Genomic DNA, 23,692 nt, shown 5'->3' with positions numbered 1-23,692 from the left:
TTTGAGACAGGATCTCTTACTTGCCTGAACCTGGTAGGCTAGGCAGGCTGGTCAGTGAGGCCCAGTGATCCTTCTGTCTGCATCTCCCCAGTGTTAGTATTCAAGCTTGCATTCCCACACACAGCTTTTTAAAAATCAGCTCTAGGGAATCTAACTCAGATCTTCAGGATTGAGCAAGCATTTTAGTAAACAGAGCCCTCCCTCTTCTCAGCTCATCACGAGACAGCCTGAAAATGGAGAACAAGTCAAGTCCCAATGGGAACATTTTCACAGACCTTGAACAAATGGGGGACAGAGATATTGAGCCCAAGACCTGGGAGGAGCTGGGGAGGCAGCCATGGGGCACCTTCAGTTCCAAGCACAGGTAAATACTACACTCGATGTCCTCATGTAGAAGACACAGTGTGTTTCATCTCTCTCTTGTCATCCTTCATGGTGGCCAGCAAGGCTTTTAGCATCATGTGTAAGATGAGGAATGCTTGCTGAGGGAGAAAGGTGACCAGCTCATAGGCAGGGCCACACTTTAAATTACTGACTTGTGGATTTTGACTTGTTTGAGGTTGATCAGGGACAAGAAGAAAAGATAACTTCGCCTGGCTGTTTATTTTTTTTGAAGGTTTATAATTATATTTATGTACAGGAAACCCAGCAGTACATTTAACCCAGTTTAGTGGCGAGTTCTTTGGCCTTTGCCTTTTCCAGCTTGGCAATTCGAGCCACAGATTTAGGACCCAGGACGTTGTCTCCCCAGTGGCGGCGGATCTCATTGTATCTGTCATTGTAATTGGTCCTAATAGCTTCCACCAGCTTGGCCAGAGCACCCTTGTCTTCCGAGTTAACCTGTGTGAAGGCAACAGTGGTGTACGTCTTCCTATGGACCAGCCGCCCCAGCCTGGCCTTTCCCTTGATGATGCAGTAGGGGACCCCCATCTTGCAACACAGAGCAGGCAGGAAGGCCACCAGCTCAATGGGGTCTACGTCGTGGGCAATCACCACCAGATGAGCCTTCTTGTTCTCTACCAAAGTGGTGACTGTATTGACGCCTGCTCAAAGCAGCTTTCTTCTCAGCACGGGCCAGCAGCCTTTGCTTCTTCTCCTGCTTTGTCTCTGGCCAGTACTTGTGGGCAAGTTTAAGCAATTGGGTAGCTGTTTTCCAGTCCAGGGCATGGGGGAACTGGTTAATGGCAGGAGGAACTTTGAGCCACTTATAGAGGATGGCCCTCTGCCGCTGCAGCCTGATGTAGCGGGGCCGTTTGACGACGCGTGTGAGATCTCTCTTGGGCTGGATATCCTGCCCATTGCCGAAGTTCTTAGGCCTCTTCTCAAATAAAGGATTCACCACCTTCTTAGCCTCCTGCTTCTTTATGACGGCGGGGGCTGGGGCCACCTTCTTCCCCTTGGCCTTCTTTCACTTGGGCATCTTGCTGGGCTGGAGGAGAGAGAGCCGCCTGGCTGCTTTTAAACTCAGGCAAATGAGTCTGACACGGGACAACTGCACTGGAAACAGAATTTCATTGCTTGTCTAGAAGTGATCAATGCAGGCTGGAAGCCAAGAAGGACAAATGCCATCGAGCCTCCTTTGACATGTGAGGACCTGTGTTTGATCTCCTTCTTGGATTATGGAGCAAAGGGGACATATTTCTCTTTCTTGGAAAAACCTCTCCGTGTGTGGCATCAGCCTTTGCTGCGGAGGGGACTGATGGCGGTATTTTCTCATCATGGAGTTGTCTTGCGTTCCTGGAGACAGAGCTGAATTGCTTGGATTTGTCAGTGAAGGAATATTGCTGAGCTTCCCACTAACTCAGGAGAGTCTTTGGGTTCTGTGGGAAGGTCTTTGGCAAGGCTGAGGAAAATATACCCAATGACAGTTCAGACTCACTGAAAGATGCCAGAAAGGCCTGAGAGGCCTGGCCAGGACTGCACTTGCTACAAGGGTAAAGTTTGCCCATGGTGGAGTGGGCTGGATGTGGGTGTCTGGAAGCTGCCCAAGGGACCCCAGAGTTCACATCATTTTCTCTCTTCTTTCTCCCTCCCTCCCTCCCTCCCTCCCTCCCTCCCTCCCTCCCTCCCTCCCCTCCCTCCCCTCCCTCCCTCCCTCCCTCCCTCCCTCCTTCTCTCCCTTCTTTCCTTTCTTTCCTTGTGTAGGTGTGTGAATGCATGTGTTTACAGAAGCCAGAGGTTGATGTCAGCTATCTTTCTCCACACCTCTCCATATTGTATTTTGAGACAGGGTCTCTCGTTGGCTAGGAACTCCCTGGATCTTCCTGTCTCTGCCTCTACCATGCTACGATTACAGACCCAGGCTTTCATGCCGGATTTTTATGTAGGTAGGTTCTGGGAAGCTGAACTTGGGGCCTCATGCTTGATCAGTGAGCATTTCATCCTCTAGCCCTCACATCTCTCCGACACTGCCTGGGACACTCTTGACTGGATCTATTGGCCAAGGCTGAATTTTAACCAAGACTGTCCTGATTTGCCTGACTCTGGTTTGCATGGCGCTGATTTGCATAACTCTGGTTTGCAGGCTCTGATTTTGCATGGTAGAGTCTGCACAGAGGCTCTTGCTGACCTCCCTAAATGGTACATCCAGTGGGTGTGCTGCAGGAAACTCACACAAGAAACCCACTGTAAGCCTGGAAGAACTTTTCTCAAGTGGAGATGCCCTCTCACTTCTAGCCCTGTACCCTATCCCACCTGCGCTATGCCAGTCACTGCCTAGCCCTTCAGTGTAGTCAACAAATATTCTAAATTCATTTGCTTCCAGGCCCTTCCCTGCTACTATGGTGACTAGTAAGTAGCTAGCCAGTTAGTTCACTACAGAAAATGACTGGTGTGTATGTGTGTGTGTTATTGTGTGTACATGTATGTGTTTGTTTGTTTGTGCATGATTCTATTTGAATATGTATGTGTATATGTGTTTATTTATGTATGCATCTCAAACACAGTCACTACATCCTGAAATTCTTTTTTTTTTCTAAATAGCATGGTTTGGAGACCTTCCTATGTTGGCATGTTAAAGTTTTCTGCTAATGACCCTCACTTGCAAATTCAACTGTCTAATTCAGTAATATTATTGTTTGTGTTCAGTGCATGTGCCCTCCACCCCAGAGATCTCACTCCTCAGGAAACACTCCAGAGACCAGACTGAAGTGGCCCTGGAGGAAATGTGTAGCAAAATCATCGAGAAGAGCCAGGACCGAAGACTGACGGCATGTCCACTGTGAGGGGAAAAGGTGACACGTGTTTGTCAAGAGCCAGAAAGTGACCAATCTAAGGAAACCCCTTGATGTCTGTGTAACACAGGCAAAGTAGGAGTGTGTTAGCTGTTTCCTTGTAGGAAAAAGTTTCCAACTTAGGATGGGACAGCATTTTTTTTTTTTTTTTGGTTCACAGTCAGAGGGTCCTGTCCATGGTCACTTGACTCTGAGGGTCCTGTCCATGTCACTTGGCTCTGAGGTTCCTGTCCATGGTCACTTGACTCTGAGGGCCTTGTCCATGGTCACTTGGCTCTATTACTTCCTGGCCTGTGGTGAGGCAGACATTATGGTGAGGAGTTGGGAGGGGGGTAAAGCTGCTCACTTTGTGACAGAGGGAGGAAGGATGAGAGAAAACGGAAGAGGAATGAAGGAAGAAAGAGGGGCATCAAGGACAAGATAGAAGCTTCAAAGGTACACTATAGTGACCTGCTTCCTCTTACAGGCCCTGCGTCCTTGGATCCCATCAGTTACGAAGGCCAGGCTCTCAGCTCAGGAGTCAGTGCTGTTCAGCAAAGGCAGTTTCTAGTCATGTGCTTCACTCTGGGGCTCTGGCCTCTCCTGGATGTCTGCTGAGCCAAGCTGGGGTGAAAACATTCCAGTCTTAAATTTTGCCGTAATTAAAAAGGTGAAAAAAAAATCAATGCCATTTGCCAGAGTCTGTTGGAAGGTATATGAATTATACAAAATAAACCTCCTCCCAAAGGCAAAATTCCCATCCTATCAACAGACACCATTTTGGCACCCACACCTGCTGAATGAACCCAGACTTTGTTCTGGTACTCTCATGAGAGAAGGGGTGTCTGGGTTCTCTGCTCATAGGCTGCTGGTGATATCAGATGGTTGCCGTATATGTGATAACAGAAGTTTATGCACTGTTTGGTCTTCTAGGTACATTTCTAGAAACCTCTCAAGAAGTCAGTTCTGTTCTAACAATACCCCCTAGGACCAAGAGCTCTTAGAGTCCCCATTTTATAGGTGGGGAAAATGAGGCCCATGGTGATTAAATACTTGTCAAACATCAATGACTAGGCAGAGGAAAAGTAGATATCCTGGGGGGCCTCTGGACTCCAGACAACGGGCCTAAATGAGGCACCATTTTGCTTCTGTGCTGTTGTGTTTTCCTCTGTTGGGTACGAGAGCAGAAGTCAGGAAAGCAGAGTGTGGAGGAAGAATACACTATGTTGGTACCAGGTTTCCTAGTCAGTATCCAGTGCCTCTCTGCTCTGGCCTGGGACAGTGTAATGTTCATCTTCATTGTCAACTTGCCCAGGATTCAGGATCACCATGACAACCAGCATTCATGTCTATCCACTTCCTGATTGCAGGTACAATGTGACCTCAGGCTCCTGCCGCCATGTTTCCCTTACAATGATGGATTCTATCCTCAAATCATGAGTCCAGACAAACCCTCACTTCTTTTCATTGCTTCCCACAAGGCGTTTGGAGGAACGAGAAGAGTGGCTAATGCAGCCGGGCAGTGTCATTTTGAGTCAGTGCATCTTGGGGTCCACATGTGCAGTGAGATCTCTGTATTTAACCCTTTCCCGTCTTTGATCCTTCGTGGGGGCTTGGTACCCAAATCAATGAGACATCAGGGCCAAGATGTCATCACAGGAGTGCTTGAGCCTGGAGCCTGCATAGGCTGTTTCCTCAGCCAGCTGACCAAAGCCCTGTTTCTGTCACCAAAGCCACCTTCCTTAGGCTGAAGTTTGACATATCCACAGGTATAGACTTGGGTAGGAAAAAGGATGGAGAAGAAAGGAAGGGAAGGAGCAGGAGACAGAAGGGGCAGGTTGAGGAGGACTCCAGTTTTCTCCAGGCTGAAGGAAGGGACATTTGCTCTGGCCAAGGTGAAGGCAGGATCCTGTCCCTGAAGCAAGTCTATGGCTGGGGTCCTAGTGTATCTGCAGGGAGAAGGTGCTATTAAAAACTGGAGTAGAGGCCGGGCAGTGGTGGCACAAGCCCTTAATCCGAGCACTTGGGAGGCAGAGGCAGGCAGATCTCAGTGAGTTCGAGGCCAGCCTGGTCTACCAAGTGAGTTCCAGGACAGCCAGGACTGTTTCACAGAGAAATCCTGTCTTGAAAACCCAAAATCCAACCAACCAACCAACCAACCAACCAACCAACCAACCAACCAACCAAAAACCAGGAGTACAGTGTGAGGACAGAAAGCAGTGATCAGAAGGGGAGGAAGGGTAGGGCAGAGGGGGGGAGAGGGAGGAAGAAGGAGAGGGAGGAAAGGTGGATGTGAGGTAGAGGAAGAGTGGGGGAGAGGGAGAGAAGAGTGAAGGAGAGAGAAAAGTGGAGAGAGAAGGAGAAAGAGTAGAGGAGGGAGGAGCAACTCTTATGTAAAGGAGGTGTCCCTGGGACACAGCAGACAGCTTGTTTAGCTGTTGTTCAGATCCCCAGACCCTTCACTAGTGTGTGTTCGTGGACGTGCACGTGTGGAAGCATGTAGGAATGGGGATTGCTGTGGCTGTGTCAAGTTATTTGGTGGTGGAGGCCCTGCTGGTGGATCCTGGTGCCTGTGGATTGTGGAGCTGGTGGATCCTGGTGCCTGTGGATTGTGGAGCTGGTGGATCCTGGTGCCTGTGGATTGTGGAGCTGGTGGATCCTGGTGCCTGTGGATTGTGGTGCTGGTGGATCCTGGTGCCTGTGGATTGTGGTGCCTGTGGCTTGTGGTGCCTGTGGATTGTGGTGCTGGTGGATCCTGGTGCCTGTGGATTGTGGTGTTGGAGGATTGTGGTGCCTGTGGATTGTGGTGCTGGAGGATTGTGGTGCTGGTGGATCCTGGTGCCTGTGGCTTGTGGTGCCTGTGGATTGTGGTGCTGGTGGATTCTGGCGCCTGTGGATTGTGGTCCTGGAGGATTGTGGTGCCTGTGGATTGTGGTGCTGGTGGATCCTGGTGCCTGTGGATTGTGGTGCTGGAGGATCCTGGTGCCGGCGAATGTGGCACTGGGGCTTGGAGTGTTAGGGTGCTGTGGTTGTTGGGTCATAGTACTAGGAGGTTTTGACTTCTTGCTCAGCCTAAGGGTATAGGCACCTGTACTTTGTGTTGATTACTGAGACATCCCTGACCTCATGGGCACCTAGCTGGCTCTAGAATCTCTGGATGTGACTGGGTGGCAATATTAGTCTTCTGTGCTGGACATAGACTCTGCTCTCCCAGGACCTTGCTCTTTCCACTCAGAGCAGGAGTGCCTGTGTAGAAACTGAAGGTGCCACACAGGCGCTGGACACACCTTGGTCATAATTCCTACCGCAAATGTGCGATTGGTGAGGCTTCCTCGTGCACACTTGTGTGAGGAGGCCCCTGGATGAGAGTGGGAAAACCGGTGAAGGCAAGGATGTCCGAGACCCGAGAGTTATCTCAAACACATTATTGCCCTTGCTATCATAAGCAGGCAAGTCAGAAAGTTCTAGAAAATGGCATCCCTGTTAGATTACGAGCACACAGTTGAGGCAGACAGCTGCCACACAAGTCTCTGCTCCATCTCTTCCTGGCTGGTCCTGCACCAGGCTTATTTCTCAGGCTTTCTTTTCCTCATCTGTGAAATGGGAGAAGGGCAGCATCCACCCTATGAGTAATAAGGAGGCTTTCCTCATTAATGGACACAAAACACACAGAGCAGTGCTTAACCCACAGCAAACGCCACCAACCAGCAGCTATTGGTATTTTCCGACTATTACCAGGGCTCTTACCAGTCCTGGGAACTATCAAGAGCTTTCTCCTCAGGCCATCTGGAAACCTGGGCTATCGGCAAATACCCTTGTAAATGCAAGAAAGAAATTGGACGGGTCACACAAAATGCTTCAGATACATAGCCTGCCCCCTCTACTTTTCTCTTCTTGATCATTCCTAAATCCCAAAGTACATTAAATATTGGGATACATATGTGAATTGATTCTTGTCTTCTGGGAGTCATGGACACCCTTATAAATGTGAGTTCAGGGAGCTGGGAGCTGACTCCTTCAGTAAAGTGCTTGCTCTACACCCAAGAGGGCCTGAGTTCAATCCCCATCCGCATAGAAGTTGAATGTGTGCCTGTAATTCCAGCACCAAGGAGGAAGAGCTAGGAAAAGCCTGGAGCTTGTGGGCTGACAGTCTGGTTGAACCAGTAGCCGTCAGGTTCAGCGAGAGACCCGGTCTCAAAATTACAGAGAAACCCCGTCTCGGGAAAAAAAATGTTAAAAACAAGCCGGGTGGTGGTGGCACACGCCTTTAATCCCAGCACTTGGGAGGCAAAGGCAGGCGGATCTCTGTGACCTCGAGACCAGCCTGGTCTACAAGAGCTAGTTCCAGGACAGGCTCAAAACCACAGAGAAACCCTGTCTCGAAAAAAACCAAAAAAAAAAAAAAAACCAAAAAAAAAAAAAGAGTCGTTTCATGTTAGCTCTGCAAAATTAGGAAAAAATCGAAGATACCCAACACTGACTTTGCCAACTTTGTACCCACATACAAATGTGCACAAATACATACAATGCACCCCCTCACCCCCCAAATCGAATATAGAATCCTATTTCCCTCTCAGAGAGAATGGAGTTTTGCATGTATAACTTCAGGGAGTTCAAGAATTTAGGAAAACACTGTGGATTTTTGTCTCTCTGCCCACAAGAACTCATTTTCATCTCTCTTTTACACAATGATCTACAGAGAATAATCTAGAGAAAAATTAGAATCCATACTCTGTGATGGTGACTCTGAAGCCTGTATTGGTTATTTTTCTTGTTGTTGTGATTAAAATACTTCCCTGAAGCCACTAGTGGGAGGAGAGACCGAGTTTGGCTCACAGTTTGAGGCCCCCTCCTTCACCACGGAGATGGCATGGTGGTGGGCAGATCTGTGGCAGCAGTGCTGGGCACTGCTTGCTCAAGTGTGCCCAGGTCAGGAAGTCAAGGGCTCAGGTTGGAATCCCCAAGACCCGCTCCCAGAGATCTACTTCCTAACTAGTCCCTACTTCAACACGGTTTAAAACCGCCCGAAACAGCCCCACCTGCTGGCAACAAAGTGTTCTAACGTGTGTGTGTGTGTGTGTGTGTGTGTGTGTGTGTGGCCAGGGAAGGACTTGGCTACAGGTCATCAGCCCTCTCCGGGACCCCCTGCTCTCAGTCTACCACACAGCCCCGCAGAAAGATGTCTCCCAAGTCTCTCAACACACCAGGCTGCGTGGGCGTTGCCTTTAACACTCTTCTCTTAAGCTCTGCAATTTACCGTGCAGTCATTCTGGGAGAAGGCAAGGATTAGTCTTTGTTGTCGGAGCTGCTGTGGGTATTAAAAAGCTCTTGTGGCAATCAGCACCCCACGGGAGAAAACAATGGGGCACTTTGCAGGCCCACTTAGTCAGAACAAGGGGGCGGAGATTTGGATAATCAAGACAAATGTTTCTGAGCCCGGGATGCCTCTAAGAAGGGCTGTAGGAGCTGGGCGAGGCTGGTTTCCTGTTTGTTTTCTGGTTTTGGCAGATGCCCAGTTATATTAGCATCGAGGAGGAAGGAACAAGATCCTGGGGGTGGAGCATCTGCCTCAAATGCCCCAGTGAGGGTCTGGGGGCGTGGCTCAGCAGAAACCTTACAGATCAGTCACTTAAACTTCAGCCAAAGGCAGGATTCCAGTCACCCCAGAGAGAAAAAAGGATGTACAGAGTTGCAACTTTTGAACTTGACAGAATGTCCTTCCAGTCTTCTATTTGTTTGAGAACAGGATCTTGCTGTGTAGCCCAAGCTGGCCCCAATCTTTTGATCCTTCTGTCTCAGTCACCTAGGTGCGGGGATTACAGACATGAGCTACTCAGCCAGTCTGCCACTCGTAGTTTGATAATTAACAAGACATTTTTCAAAATTAAATCTCTGGCAGAATAGCACCCTCCAGGTTCAACTGATGAAAGCCTCACTGGTAGCCCCGGTGGCAACTGAACATCCCTGTGTCGTTCACAAACTCTAGTCATGGAGAGAGAGGTATATTCCAGAGGGGGCAGAATCCAGGATGTCATAAACAAAGACACATGGGCATCAAAGTGTGTGGTTTGGGAGGAAAAGGTCACCTGTCCGTGTCTTAGTTACTGTTCTATTGCTGTGGAGAGACACCACGACCAAGGCAACTATTATAAGGAAAACATTTAATTGGAGTGGCTCACAGTTCAGAGGTTTAGTCCATTATCATCATGGTGGGACATGGCTGTGTGCGGGCAGACATGGTGCTGGAGAGGCAGCTGAGAGTCCTGCATCTTGCACAAGCAACAGGAAATAAATTGAGACAGTGGGTCTGACTTGAACACGCAGGAGACCTCAAAGCCCACCTCCAAGGTGGCACATTTCCTCCAACAAGGACACACTAATACAGCAGAGTCACACCTCCTAACAGTGCCCTCCTTTCGGTGGTCATTTTCTTTCAAACCACAACACACCTCAAAGCCCACTCCCAGTGACACGCCTCCTCGGATAAGGCTACACTTTACTGTGGAGGTTTGAAAGACAACGACTCCCAAAGGGAGTGGCACTATTAGGAGGTGTGGCCTTGTTGGAGGAAGTGTGTCATTGTGGGGGCAGAATTTGAGGTCTCTTTTGCTCAAGCTTCCCTCAGTGAGACTGTCAGTTGACTTTGTGTTGCATATCAACGTAAGAACTCTCAGCTCCAGCACCACATCTGCCTGCATGTTGTCATGCTACCCGCCATGATGACAATGGACTGAACCTCTGAAACTGTGAGTGAGCCATCCCAATTAAATGTTTTCTTTATAAGAGTTGCCATGGTCATGGTGTCCCTTCACAGCAATAAAACTCCAACTAAGATACTTACCAATACTTTCACCAACTGGGAGCCAAATATATTCAAATATATTAGCCTCACCGTGGAAGGATGAGAACCCAGCATCTTTGAGACCTGCTGCAGAAAAAGTCCCATTATCACTGGTACCTACTGATGCCCTGCTGCTGACCATTGTCTGGATGGAGCTATCTTGGCCACAGCTGGGCTGGGCTTTGTAGCAGGTGTGTGTGTCCCTGGCCTTCACTGTGATGCATGTTGGCTTTTCTGCCTGGAGTTCTCCATGGCTGTCAAATTCTTTGTGGTTGCTTGTCACTGATGTATTTATTCTACACAGTGAGGTGTCTGGTCTCAGGCTGACAGCAGCGGAATCCCCATCCATGTTCCTCAGATTCCTGCTCTTTAAGCCCTTAGCTAGGAATCTGCTGTCTTGGTCAGGAGTCAGAGGAGCCTCTCGCTACAGCCTTTTCCCTGCCCCCACTATCAATCTGGTCACACTACCTAGAGGCCCAAGAGAGCTCCCTGGGGAACTAACCCCACGGCTCTGCAAACACTCTTTTCCTACAGTGCCAGGGCATTGCTGACCTCCCACTTCCCTTAATTGTCTTAGATTTTCATATCTGGCAATAGGGGTGGTAAATGACAGTCACTAGTAACCCCTGACAGCTGAGGACTTGGCAGTATGGGCAGTTGTGGAGAGTCCCCGAAATGAAAGCCGAGTGTAGGAGAGCTCCAGGGAGCAAACTTCTGTAGGATGGTGTGGGACTGTCAAACTGTTTGGGTTAAGCAATGCCTCCGGCATTCCTCTGGGTGTCGCTCAGGAGTTTTCCAGAGAGAATTTACCCAGTGGGAAGAAAACCACCCTGAATGTGGTTGACACCACGCCAAAGGCTGGGGCTGTGGAACTGAATAAAAGGGGAAAATGGAAAAAGCCAGCTAAGGGCCAGCATTCCTCTCTATTTCTAGTTTCTTCAAGAAGTCAGGGGTGAGTCCATCCTGCTACCCTCCCCTCTTTCCCTATCATGAGTGACTATCTTCAAACCAAGAGCCCAGTTCGACCCTCCCTCCCTTAAATTGCCTTTTGTCTGGTAATTTGTCCAGATTCACTTACAGGAGAGAGCCCTAGGTCAGCGATAGACTTTCCTTAAAACAATGTATCAATATTGGCTCACAGTTGTTATAAACACATTCCCCCAAAGTAGTAGTTAATGGTGGAGGGTTAGGGACCTGAGGGAGAAAGGGGGCTAAGGAACTTCACAGATCATTTTCCTGTAAATTTGAAGCCACTTTGAATACAGTCTGTTTCCGGGGTATGGTGGTGCCCGTCTGTAATCCCAACACTAGGAGCCAAGGCAGGAGGATTGTAAGGTCAAGGGTATTCTGGAATACACGGGAGATCCTGTCTCAAAAAACAAGTCTATAAAGAAGCAACAATAAACCAGGTAGGCGCAGGCCTTTAATCCCAGCACTGGGAGGCAGAGCCAGGCAGATCTCTGAATTTGAGGCCAGCCTGGTCTACAGAGCGAGTTTCAGAAGAGACCCTGTCCCAAGCCCAAACCCAATCCAACCCAGCCCAACCAAACAAAACCAGAGCCATCAAGAAGGCTCAGCTTGGGGCTGGAGAGATGGCTCTGGAGGACCCCGGTTCAATTCCCTGCACACACATGGCAGCTCACATCTGTCTGTAATTCCACTCCCACAGCTTCTGGCACTCTCACAAGACATACTTGCAAGCAAAACACCAATGATCATAAAACAAACAGAAAGGGAAGGCTCAGCTGGTACCAGTGTTTGCTGCCCAAGCCCGAGGAGCTGAGTGCATCCCAGGACCCCGCCGTGGAAGGAAAGAACTGACTTCCAAGAGTTGTCTTCTGACCCTTCCGCCACAAGTAAATAAGACAAATTAGGGTAAGTCTGAGGCCAGCCTGGTTTACATAGTGAGTCCCTGTCTCAGGAAAAACAAACAAACAACTAGATAAGAAAAAGACGGAAAGCAATAAAGGGAAGGTAGCTGTTGACCTCCTTCCCCCAACCCCCCCCCCCCCCCAATGTGTCGGCTGACAAACCCAGCCTTCTCTCAGCCGTGCTCTCCAGAGTTCTCCATGCCATTTTCTAGGCGGCCCCAAACCATTCCAAACACAAATAGAGCCAACCACCAGAGTGACTGTGCTGTCTATCCTCTCCCAAACTCTCCGGGTGTCGCTCCTTTAGTTTCCTTCCTAGGGACCGGTTGTGAGTTGGCTGGAGACAGGGCTTTGCCTCAATGGGCACCCACTGTGTACCTGCTGTAGTGGGTACACAGTCCTGGCCGTCCACCCGCAGTGCCCATGACGACCAGGAGAGGGCGGTGGAGAGCCAGCAGAGCAGCACAGAGCTGCCCGGCGCGGACCCCGAGCCCGAGCGCAGAAGCCCCGCTTCCACCGCGAGGCCGCTTGCAGCGGGAGGCGCCTGCTTCCTTCCTAGTCCCCTAGAGTAGGCACTGAAAACCCCCACCTGAAGCCATGGCCAGCCCCCCTAGCAGCCCTGAAGATGTAGGCAAGCTGCGAGAAGGCAGGGAAGGCCGGCAGAGAAGGGAGGACGATGCTCCGGAGCAGAAGAGGTTGAGGCTGGGGCTGCGAGCGGGAAGCGAGCCCCAGGACGGAGCCATCGCACCGCTTCCAGCCCGGGACGAGCTCGCCACCCACACAGGTGGTGAAGACAGAGGTGTAAGTAATCTTGGGGCAGCTGGGACTTGGGTCAGGGTTGTGGGGGTCCAGGGATGCTTGGCCATTGCCTGGTGAAGTTGGTAACTGGGCAACAACTCCTGCAGGCGCATTGTGCTTGCTTGGAGGGACCGCCCGGGGATCTAGATGCTTGGTGGCAAGAACTGTGTTTATGTGCTGTTGACTTCCTAATAAGCCCCACGAGGTGTGGCTGGTGGGGAGCAGCCCCAGCTAGACTGTGTCTTACCTCCGAGGCCCCCTGGAAGGAGAAGAATGTGGGGTTGCTTTAAGTAGCTCTGAGTAGACACCCCCATTCTGACCAGAGCTGTCAGGGTACCTCTTTGGTACTTCACTGTCTGTGCAAAACTGTCCCTTAGGGGAGGGTTCCGGATGGGGACATAAGCAGCACCAGGCTTACCAAACCCTGCGGTACTCAGCCTGAGACTGCAGTCAGTGTGCACTAGTCACTAGCCCCACACCTTTCTGCTCTCTTGCCCCTCCCTTCCAAGGCTTCTGGGAGTATGGAAAGGAGGTACCCCAGTCCCCACATTCTTCTCCCTAGCCCCACAGAAGGGGACAGTCAGGCAAAGTTCTTGGATTCTCCTTGTCACTTCTGCCAGGCTCTTTACCTCAGCCGAGAGCGCCTCTGTGGTATGCTGTTTTGGGGGGCACGAATGAGGTAGAGACCACTTGGCTGGACTCTCTCCCAGGTGGCTCCAGCAGACTGTGTTGGGGAGAGATGTACCTGGAGGCAGACGAGGGCTGCTGTCCTTGGTGATGCAGCCACCTTGACTGTTTCTTAATGGTTAGTGGAGTTGAACTCTTTGCTCCCCGCCATGTTTGCTTGGCTAAGCTTGTCTCACCAATTTGATGAGCGGCTGATGAGCCCCTCGAGGGAGCGGTCTCTTTCTCCTGAGTCATTTGGGTGGCAGCTGGCCACATTGGAGCTCAGTGGCTCTGCCATGGGGTCACTCTTAGGAACTTCTGAAGCCTCTGTACCAATGCTCACGACTCTACACAGAGGCTACCGCATTCTGAAGAGGGCCGCGAGCTCACTGGAGCCAGGTGAACGGCCTCTGAGATCCCAGTGGAAGCTAGTTCTTCTGGAAAGTTTTCTGGGCCACATGGTAGAGATGCTGAGAAGGGAGTGGGAGGAAAAGCCTGGTCCCAAGTGCAGTGACTGTGTAGTGTCTTGAAACTTTTGTGGCTGGGAGAGACCCTGCTTTCCTTTACCTCTTGCTTTGCCCGGAACTCTGCTAAAGCTCAGGAATCCAGAATCAATGGAAGTGACCCAGGGCAACGAAGTGCTGACCATTGCTGAGCTGCCGAGTCTGAGTGTATATTCTGCCTGACTGGTTGTCTTTGGGTAAATTACTTAACCTCTCTGACTGTGGAGTCTTCATTGAGAAAACAAATGTGCAGTAGGCCCAGGTTCATGGGGTTGTTGTTCCTGAGACGAAAGATGCACTTTGTGTGGGTCCGTGTGCTCAGTAATGTGCTTTAGTGCCAGAATTCACCCCAAGGAACTGGCGTTGGTGGGGCGTGTCCCCATCGAGTGCTTTCTGGAGGTCAAGAGAATTCTGTAGATGAGGGTGAAATTTACAAGGACAGACACTCCACTGAGCCTTTAGTACAGGGTAGGGGTTCAGGAGCCCCCATGACATGGGCTTGAAGGAATGAATATGTAGGAAATGGACAGAAATGATCCCTCCAAAGCCTGGTCATAACACTCCTTTTCAGGGGTTCCATGGTTCCCTGTGTTCAAAATCCTGTTTTACAGTTTAAAGACTGCCCAGAGCCCAGGGCTCCCTGTAACCCCTGTCAAATTCCTCTTCCTTGTTTGTGTTGTCTAATCATCCATGGAGTGTTTCCAGGCTGGTGTGTGTGTGCGTGCGTGTGTGCACATGTATGTGTATGTGTGTGCATGTATATAGTATGTGTGTGCACATGTGTGTGTGTGCATGTATATATGTATGTGTGTGTGTGTGTGTGTGTGTGAAGGCACAGAGGATGGGAAGTAGGGGTTGAGGGGTAGTGAAGAGATGCCCCTCCCTGGGGGGGCACGGTCCCTGTCTCCACCATGGGCTCTGGGAGAACGGGTCAAGCAGAGCGCATTGGTCTTCCATGGGGTTTTGTCCTTAGTGAGCATTATTTTGTTGAAGGTGTCACAAACCTTGTTCCTTAGCGACAGGTCACTGTGGATTCTTCTCTGCAAACCTGCTGAGCCACCAGGGTACATCCAGACGTGTTTTTATGTAAAGGATAAAATGTCTCTTCTCACCCTGCTCCTATCCCTCTGAGTGGCTTCCTGGCTGTGCTCTTGTCTTTGGGGTAGGGGGCTGGCAGGTTGTTAAAGGAAGCTTTTAGGGGACACACCAGAACTCCCAGACCCCCTGAGTGTGACATCTTGCTGGGGCGCTCGGCAGGACTTCTCACTTCTAACCTGTCCTTTTCCTCATTTTGTCCACACTTTGTTCATCCTGTAAACAGTCTTATATTCTTATTTTAAAGTTAGCATATAAAGTATTGAGTTCCATTATGGCATTTTCAAACACACACATGCTCGTGTGCATACACACATGCACACACATGTGTAGGTACACACACGCTTATGCACACACATGCACATGCACGCAAGCACGTGCACACACACACAAACACATGAACGCACATTTAAATTCTCCTTCCCTCTTCCTTGCACCCCTTCCTCAGTTTACCCCGTTCCCATTCATTCCTCTTTTCTGCCTTCTTGTTACTTGTATTCTTTTGTCTACCCCTCCATTCCTCATCACCTTGTTCCTCCTCTCATGGGCACTTTCTAGTTTTATGACCTATCCCCACACCTGCCCCCACATATGCACATAAATAGCTATTAAAATCTAGAATCCATGCAGCCCAGTTCCAGAAGGATGAATACTGCTGACTGCCTTGTGGGGTCAGAAACCTCGTAGCTTCTTTTTCTTCTTCATTTCTCTAAGATGAAGGGAGGGATCCCCTTGTGAATTGCAGCCCATGGCTCTTTCTGGAGCCTTTCCAGGGAATTGCCTGCCTGCTTCAACTTAGTCAGTTGGGCTAAGATTCTCTGGTTGTTGCGGGGTGGAGCTGAATTCTCAAGGTAACAACCCAGTGAACTCTAACCCCTGAAATCCCTGATGGACCGGCTGAGCCATCACTCCTGGAGCTGGGATGAGAACAGGAAGGCCCTTTAATCCCAGCACTTGGGAGGCAGAGGCAGGGGGATATCTGTGAGTTCGAGTCCAGCCTGGTCTACAGAGAGAGTTCCAGGACAGCCAGGGCTGCATAGAGAAACCCTGTCATGAAGAACTTAAAAGAAGCGAGAGTTGGAAGGTCCCTGACAGGAGGGTGCTGGGTGGAGAAGCATCAGTACTCAGGCCTCTCCTTTGATCTGTTTTTTGTCATCTTGACACAAGCTACAATTATCTGGGAAGATGAACTTCAATTGAGAAAGTGTCTCTATAAGATTGCCTGCCGTGTAGGCTATTTTCTTGATTAATAATTGATGTGGGAGGGCCCATCTTATTGTGGGTAGTGCTATCCCTGGGCAGGTGTTGTAAAACAAAGAGGCCTGAACAAGTCATGGCGAGCAAACCAGTAAGCAGTGTTCCTCCACGCTCTCTATTCCTGCCTTGACTTCTTTTGGTGATGGATTCTGACCTCCCATTTGTGAAACAAACCCTTTTATCCCCAGGTTCCTTTTGGTCACGGTGTTTTATCATAGCAGTGAAACCCTAACTAAGACACCGTCTTTGCTGGTGATAGGCCGCCCATGCTCCTTCAGCTGAGCACAGTTACTTCTGAGTGTGGATCCAGGTTTCTCTTAGTGAAGGTGTTAGGACTGTCCTGAGCTGCTCGGCAAGTAGCGCTGGAGCTGACGTCTGCCCAGGTGACAGCCGGAATGTCTCTAGACCTTGTTGACAGCCTGCACGGGGTGAAGGTTGAAGGTCGATGGTCTACTTTCACTTCTTTGTGTGTGTGTGAACACACACAAGAATCTGTACATATTTCTTGAGGTAACCTTGGTTGTCACTCATCGGTTGCTGTCTACCTTTTTTTTTTCTTGGTGCAGGGTCTGTTATTGATCTAGGTGGTCCACCATGTCCAGTTCTCTCTTTCTCTCTCTCTTTTATTTGTTTTATGTGTATGAGTGTTTTGCTTGCATGTATGTTTGTATACTGCATGTGTGTCTGGTGCCCATGGAAACCAAAGGAGGTCATCAGAACCCCTAGGACTGAAGTAACAGTTGTGAGCTGTCACGTGAATGCTGGGACTTGAACCAAGGGCAAGAGCAAGCGTTCTTCCACTGACCCAGTCACCAGGTCTATACTGGTGAAAGTGCTCGGAAGAGTTGCTGTTGGACACCTGGGAGTCCATTCCCTTTCACTTCGGACAGAGAAGGCAGCCATAGACCAGGCAAACGATTTCACCGAGTCCATCCTGGTGAAGGTCACTCACCAGGAGCATGGATGGTGGATTGCTTACAAGAGCACGGGCAGCTACACCACAGAATAGAGCACCCCAACAGTTGCTGACCTCTTTTACAACACTTTTACCTCCTTGAGGATGCAAGGTGTGCTTCCTAACCTTCCCCTTGCCCAAGCAGGGACACCAAGAGTAGCAGTCTTGTGAGGATCTGTGATTTCGGCATATCAGAGTCCCCCAAGGGGGCAGGTTGAGAGGCAGCCTCCACTGTGCCTCTTGGCAGTGTGGCCTTGAGAAGCTTGCAGGACTGCCCTAGGCCTCAGCTTTCTCAACTGTGGGCACTGGTAATTTGATATGAATATGTGCGGCTTGACTTACTCGTAGAAGAATGGGACATGCTTGGTGTAGCACTTCATCAGGATACAAAAACAGGTAGGGAATGCTTAAACTTTTAGTAAAATAGCATTTATGAGAAAGGAAGATATATATCTATATCTATATCTATCTATCTATCTATCTATCTATCTATCTATCTTCTATCTATCTATCTATCTATCTATCTATCTATCTATCTATCTATATAGAGAGAATATGACTAGAATACATGTGTCACAGTGTGCATTTAGAGGTCTGGAGACAACTTGTGGTAGTCATTCCTCTCCTACTATGTAGGTCCTGGAGAATGAACTCAGGTCATCAGTCTTGGTGGCAAGCACTTTTATCTGCTGAGCCATCTTGATGTCCTCAATTTTATTATTATTTTTATTTAACACTATGTGGGTGTTTCCAACTCCATTACCCTTCTCAGATCCATTGGTAGGATGCAAAGGGGGTTCCTGTCCATTTCAGCCTTCTGTGGGTTTCACATACCATCCTTGTGTTCTGCTTCTACTTGAGCTTCTTTGGTCCCTAGGCTGCCTGCTGGGTTTCAGGTGGCAGGGACACGGGGGGGGGCAGAGCAGATGATGCCCAGTGTTTGCGCTCGTGTTGGAGCCTTCCAAAGCCTTCCAGAACTGACCAGTGGCCAACCAGCGATCCTCAGTGTTTGGAACACACCTGGGTTTCTGGATCCACATCTGAACACAGCAGGGCTTCCCCATGGAAACCGTCTCCCTGAGGTGAGATGGAACCTTCCCCTAGTGATGCTCTTTCTTGGGCCAACTTGGAGACCTGGCCGCCTACTGGAACCTGGTGTGTCTGCGGCTTCCATGTCTCCCAAAGGACAGAAGTTGGGGATACAGTCCTAAGCACAGCAAGAGAAGTTCCTTTGGACTGGAACAGAAAGAGTTTTGGGGTGCACAGCACTCATTTTAGTCCCTTCTGGAGGAACACACCTCCTTTATCTGCAGTGGTTCTAGGGAGTGGGCTGTGCTAGCTCTGGCTCTTTTTCTGATTTCAGAAATATTTAATCACTGCCTGGTTAAATGGCAGCTGCTGTGTTCTGCTAGGCTGTGGACATATGGACTATAGGCAAATTTCTTTGTAAATTGTTTTTGGTACATTTTTAGTGTGTATGTGTGTGTGTGCATGTGTGTGCACGGCCCACATGTGGAGGGCAGAGCACAGCTGCAGGAGTTGGTGCTTTCCTTCCACTGTGTGCATTCTGGGGACTGAACTCTTTGTCCTCAGGTTTGGTACCTTTTCCTTTTGAGCCATCTTGTTTCACCATGTCTTTGTAATTATTATTAATTTTAGACAAGTTCTTACTCTGTGCCTCTCACTGGCCTGGAACTTGCTGTGTAGACCAGGGTGACCTTGAACTCAATTCAAAGGTGTGTACCACCACGCTGGGCTGTACATTTGTATTTTTTTTTTTTAAAGACAGGGTTTCTCTGTGAAGCTTTGGAACTCTCTCTGTAGTCAGGCTGGACTTGAACTCACGGAGATCTGCCTACCTCCCGAGTGCTGGGATTAAAGGTGTGTACCACCATTACCTGACTACATTTGTAATTTTTAACCTCAGTCAGGTAGCTGCTTTTCTATTGTGTACCCTGGAATGTGACATGGATCTCAAGGGGCAGGAAGGGGACAAAATTTCAGGCTGGGACAGGGCTTCTCAGGGCTGTTGGTGGCTTGGATGACGGTGGGGTCAGTGGGAATTGAGGAGTATTTATGGTAATGACTCTGGAGATCATGTCCGAAGGGCAGGTTGTAAGCAAGAGGTAGGGGCTGAGATGGCTTTAGGGCAATACAAAGAACAAGCATTTGACTTTGGGCTCATTAGCCGAGTTTTCGCTGAGATCTAGTTATGGTGACCAAAGACACAACCAGGCTGGGGACAGAAGGAGAACAGCAGGCTAGAGATTCTGATGTGGGAGTTGCCAAGTGACTGGGGAGGTTGTCACTGGCCAGCTTGCTCTGGAGATCCTCACCTTGTCTTTCTAAGGCCGGGGTTACTTACCCAACATTTATGTGGGTTTCTGGGGATCCAGACTCCAGAGCTCACAATTTTTCAGCAGGTGCTTCAACCACTGAGTGATCTCAGATCCTTTAAATATTTCTGCCATGTGGTAGGCGGAGTTTGTGGAAGCCCTGGATATGAAGGGCTGCCATACCCCACATTTTTGCTAGCATATTTGCAGAGAACAGGGTGCAGAGGGTGCGGTGCTTTATTCCTAGTCTGGATGCTTTGTCTGCCGGCAATGCTCTGCTCCGCTGCACCTCGATCCTTGGAAGAAAACCCTGCCTCTGTGGAGAGTTCTGCTCTGGTCCAGCTCAGTGATATCAAAATACGGTGCCCTCAGGAAGCCTCACATCTGTCCACAGGGAGGGGAGGTGCTGTTCCCATTCCATCTCCAAATATTTGAGCAATTGTAAGCTAGGTGAGTGTCTGTAAACAAGATGGATTGGTCTCTGTTGCCCTAAAAGTCATACTCTAGCAGAGATATACTGCAGCCCATGGGCTCGAGTTGGCATGCAAGTTGTGTAGAACAATAAAGTTTTATTGAAACACAACTAATAGCTCTTCCCTTCTATAGCAGAAGCTTCAGGAATTTGAGACAGAGATGGTGGTGCCTACTAAGCTGAATATATCCTCTGACTTTTGTTGGTCTTATACTCTGAGAGCCCCAGGTTAGGAAGTGTTTGTTCCCTCTGGAGTTCATTGGGAGAATGAATTCAGGTGCTCATGAAATGGCCACAGCCTTAGAGATGCTAAGCTACCATGTAGCAGGTAGTCTCAGCTTTACCTGTCTCTGGCATTGGACAGGACCTGATATTTATTTCCTGCTCCTGTGGCCAGACTCTGGGTTGGCTCACTGTTCAAGTTTTGTATGGGTATGTGGAAATTTGTCCTCTTTTAGGGCCCCTTGACTGTGGGTCTCCCAGCAAATGTCAGCTTTCTATGTGTGTGTGTGCAGTGGGGCTAGTCTCTCTATGTGTGCAGTGAGGCTAGCCTCCCTGCTGCTTGGGATCCTAGGGACTAGGTCTTTATGAGACCAGAGGCAGAGGGAAGAGGGAACGGGCCTGCAAGTGCAAGGACTGGAACTTTGGGAATGAAGATTTCCCCCCAAGATCCAGACTGTCTGGGCGTGACTCTGCCGCTCTGCCTCCAAAGCTCTTACTAATAGCCAGTTGGTACATTTTCTATTATTTTTCTCTGAGCAACTTGCAGCTTCTTGCACAGTTCTTCTCGCTGTCAACCATCCATGGGCAACCACAGGACCTTCGGGGGTGCCTCAGAGGAGGAAGTACCTTCCCCTCCCACTAGCTTCAGGGGAGCACTCCCGCAGACCAGCCGGCCTCTTGTCTTGGCTTCACCGAGATTCTTGGCTCCTCGGACCTCCCAGCCTTCAGAGACACCGTGCCTCGCTGGGCTCTGCTGTGGTTCACAGGCTTGGCAGCTGGGTGGAACCAGTGGTTGCCCCTCTCCCTCGGCAGCTTGCTCGGCACCTCTGGTACCATGCAAGCTAGTCTCAGGGAGGAGGCTTCCAGGTCAGCTCCAGTGTGGGTCCTCTGAGTTCTGTGTTCAAAGTGCATGGTGTTTCCAGCAATAGGGACTTGCGTCCAACTTCTGGGTGCTTCCAAGAACAGTATAGCTTGTGTTGTTTTGGGAGTCTCTTGGGCAACTCTGACAACAATAACTCATTCCTGATCAAGTAACTTGAGAGGAGAATTCTCATATCTGGTACTGAGGTTTTATAGTCTATGGCTCTTGCAGGAGACACTATCATCCCAAGTAGCATAACTTCATCTAAACTATATGTATGTGTATGTATATATGTATACATAGACATATACATACATAAACACAGACAATACACACACATATATATTCATAAACACACAAATATACATACATAATGCACTCATACATACACACATAAATGTACATGTACACACCCATATACATGTACACATATATACACATACACAAATATACACATATGCATGTATGCACACATATCTACAATACATACATATGTAAACACACATACACACATATCTGCACACACATATACATACACACAATGTGTACACACAAACACACACATATACATATACGTGCACATACACACACATATATGCACACACATGTATGCATATATACAAATACATACAACATACACACATACACATAATACACTTACATGTGTTATATATAATTTCAAGTAAATATAAAATAATATGGTTTCCTTTAGTCCCTTTTCAACGCTTTCTGTGTTATTTTTCCCACCTTCTTTCCTTCCCTTTGAACTGACCTCCCTCCCCCTCCCTAATTCAAGCCTCTCATTTTTCCACCTCCCACATTGCAATGCCTGTGTCCCACTCCCCCTTCTCTAGAGCCTCCCCCACCCACCTTGGTCCTCTTTTACTTTCCTGGTTCCTGCGGTTACTTCAGGATGTGTACCCGTTCATCTTTCTGCATTTGGTTTGCATCACTCAATGTAGTATTTTCCAGTTCTGTCCATTTACCTGCAAAGATCGTGATTTCATTTTTCGACACTATTCTATGGGGTTTCTGTACCACATTTTCATTATCCACTCATCGGCTAAAGGACATTTCGGGTGTTTCCATTTCCTGGCTATTGTGGATAGACCAACAGTGAACATGGCTGAGCAAGTATCTGTGGAGTCTTTATTTTTAGTTGTTGTTGTTTTTTGGATTGTCCATACTGATCACTGTATTGGCCATACCACTTTTCGATTCTGCCACCAGTGAATTGTGGGGCTCCTTTCCCCCACACCCTTGCTAGCATTCTTTGTCAGTTATTTTGTTGATTATAGTCATTCTGACTGGGTAAGAAGAATGTTCAGTTTTCAATGTGAATTTCCCTGAACTTTCTGAGGGATTAGCCATTTATATTTCTTCTATTGAGAACTCTCTTCAGATCCACAGTTCATTTTTTAAAAAAATTGGGCCTTTTATTTTCTTGGCTCTTTGTTTTTTGAGTTCTTGTGTATTCTGGATATTAATCCTGTTAGATACACAGCTGGCAAAGCATCCCTCTGGCTCTGTGGGCTTCCCCGTCGCTCGGTTTGCTGTTTCCTTAGCTATGCAGACTCTTCAGCTTTGTGAGGTCCCACTTGTTAGTTGTTGGTCTTAGTTCCTGGGCAATGGAGTTCTCTTCAGAAAATCCTCTCCGTGCGGCTTCTTTGGTGCAGTGGTTACCATCTTGGTGGAGTTGCAAAGTGGTGTGGTCACTATGGAAATCACCTAGGATGGGGACAGGGAGCCACAGGTAGGGTAGATCCACAGGGGTTGGCTCACCAGGCTGGGTTGGAGTACAGGATGTCTGAGTCATGAGGATCCCAGGGGAAGGATCTGGCTCAAGCACCTTTGGGTGGGGGCAGAGTAGTGGGCTGTACTGGGGAGCACAGGTAGTCACCGGCATCCCTGGGTGGACTGAGAAGTCAAGATCCCTGGTGAGCAGCCTCAGGGGACCAGAGTGGGAAGTCTCAATTGTCTAGTGATGTACAAGGCCCAGCCCACTGTGGGCAGCACCATTCCCTAGGTAGGTGGCTTGAATTGTGTAAGAAGCTTAGAAAAGCATGAGCCTGTTGGACCCAACTAGCCTTTGCTGTGAAGTTCCCTGATCACACGCAGTGCTGCCTGGAACAGCAAGCAGGCCTGCCTTCAGGTTCCTGACCTGTCTTCCTTCCTGGACTGGCCTCATGATATACTATGACCTAGAAGTGTGAACACAATGAACCATCATTTTATTACAGCAACAGAAAAGAAGCTAAAATCCTGGGATGTATGAGACTTTGTCTCAAAAAAAAAAATGTCTGGATGAATTTTTGGACCTTGAGATATAGAAAAAGACTTAAGACTGAGCACTGTAAGAGCCATCAGGTGGACAGCCCAAAGGGTGCACCAGATGGCCCCGGGCACAGTTGTGTGTCCAGGCTGTGAGGCCTCAGCATACCCCACAGGCCTGAGCTGCCGGAGGTGTGTTACTGCTGGTTAAGTCAGGTGTGTAGTGTGTCCGTGTGTTGCATGTGTGTGTGTGTGTGTAAGATCACATTTAGGGGTATGTTGCAGACAGGGGGGTCTAGGCTGACAGAGATGGTCAACCAAGAAGGGTACT

The 23,692-nt window shown here is 49.0% G+C and overlaps 1 protein-coding gene across 1 annotated transcript; it reads right to left on the bottom strand.

The window, feature by feature from the left end:
• Positions 1-657: 657 nt before the first annotated feature.
• On the bottom strand, positions 658-2,310 carry LOC130878742 (60S ribosomal protein L7a-like). The gene is made up of 3 exons (XM_057776835.1): positions 2,299-2,310; positions 1,072-1,360; positions 658-1,016 (listed from the first exon to the last, which is right to left on the bottom strand). The coding sequence occupies exons 1-3, from the start codon at positions 2,308-2,310 to the stop codon at positions 658-660; spliced, it is 660 nt and encodes a 219-aa protein (XP_057632818.1).
• Between the last annotated feature and the right edge of the window lie 21,382 nt (positions 2,311-23,692).

The sequence above is a fragment of the Chionomys nivalis genome, chromosome 7 (genome assembly GCF_950005125.1).
Source record: "Chionomys nivalis chromosome 7, mChiNiv1.1, whole genome shotgun sequence".
NCBI classification, from domain to species: domain Eukaryota; kingdom Metazoa; phylum Chordata; class Mammalia; order Rodentia; family Cricetidae; genus Chionomys; species Chionomys nivalis.
The sequence above is the reverse complement of the archived record's forward strand: the minus strand, read 5'-3'. Positions and strand labels throughout refer to the sequence as shown.

Coding starts and splice junctions, on each gene's coding strand:
- LOC130878742 (XM_057776835.1), bottom strand. Junction 1,017..1,071: donor GAAGCAAAGGCTGCTGGCCC/GTGCTGAGAAGA, acceptor CCACTTTGGTAG/AGAACAAGAAGGCTCATCTG.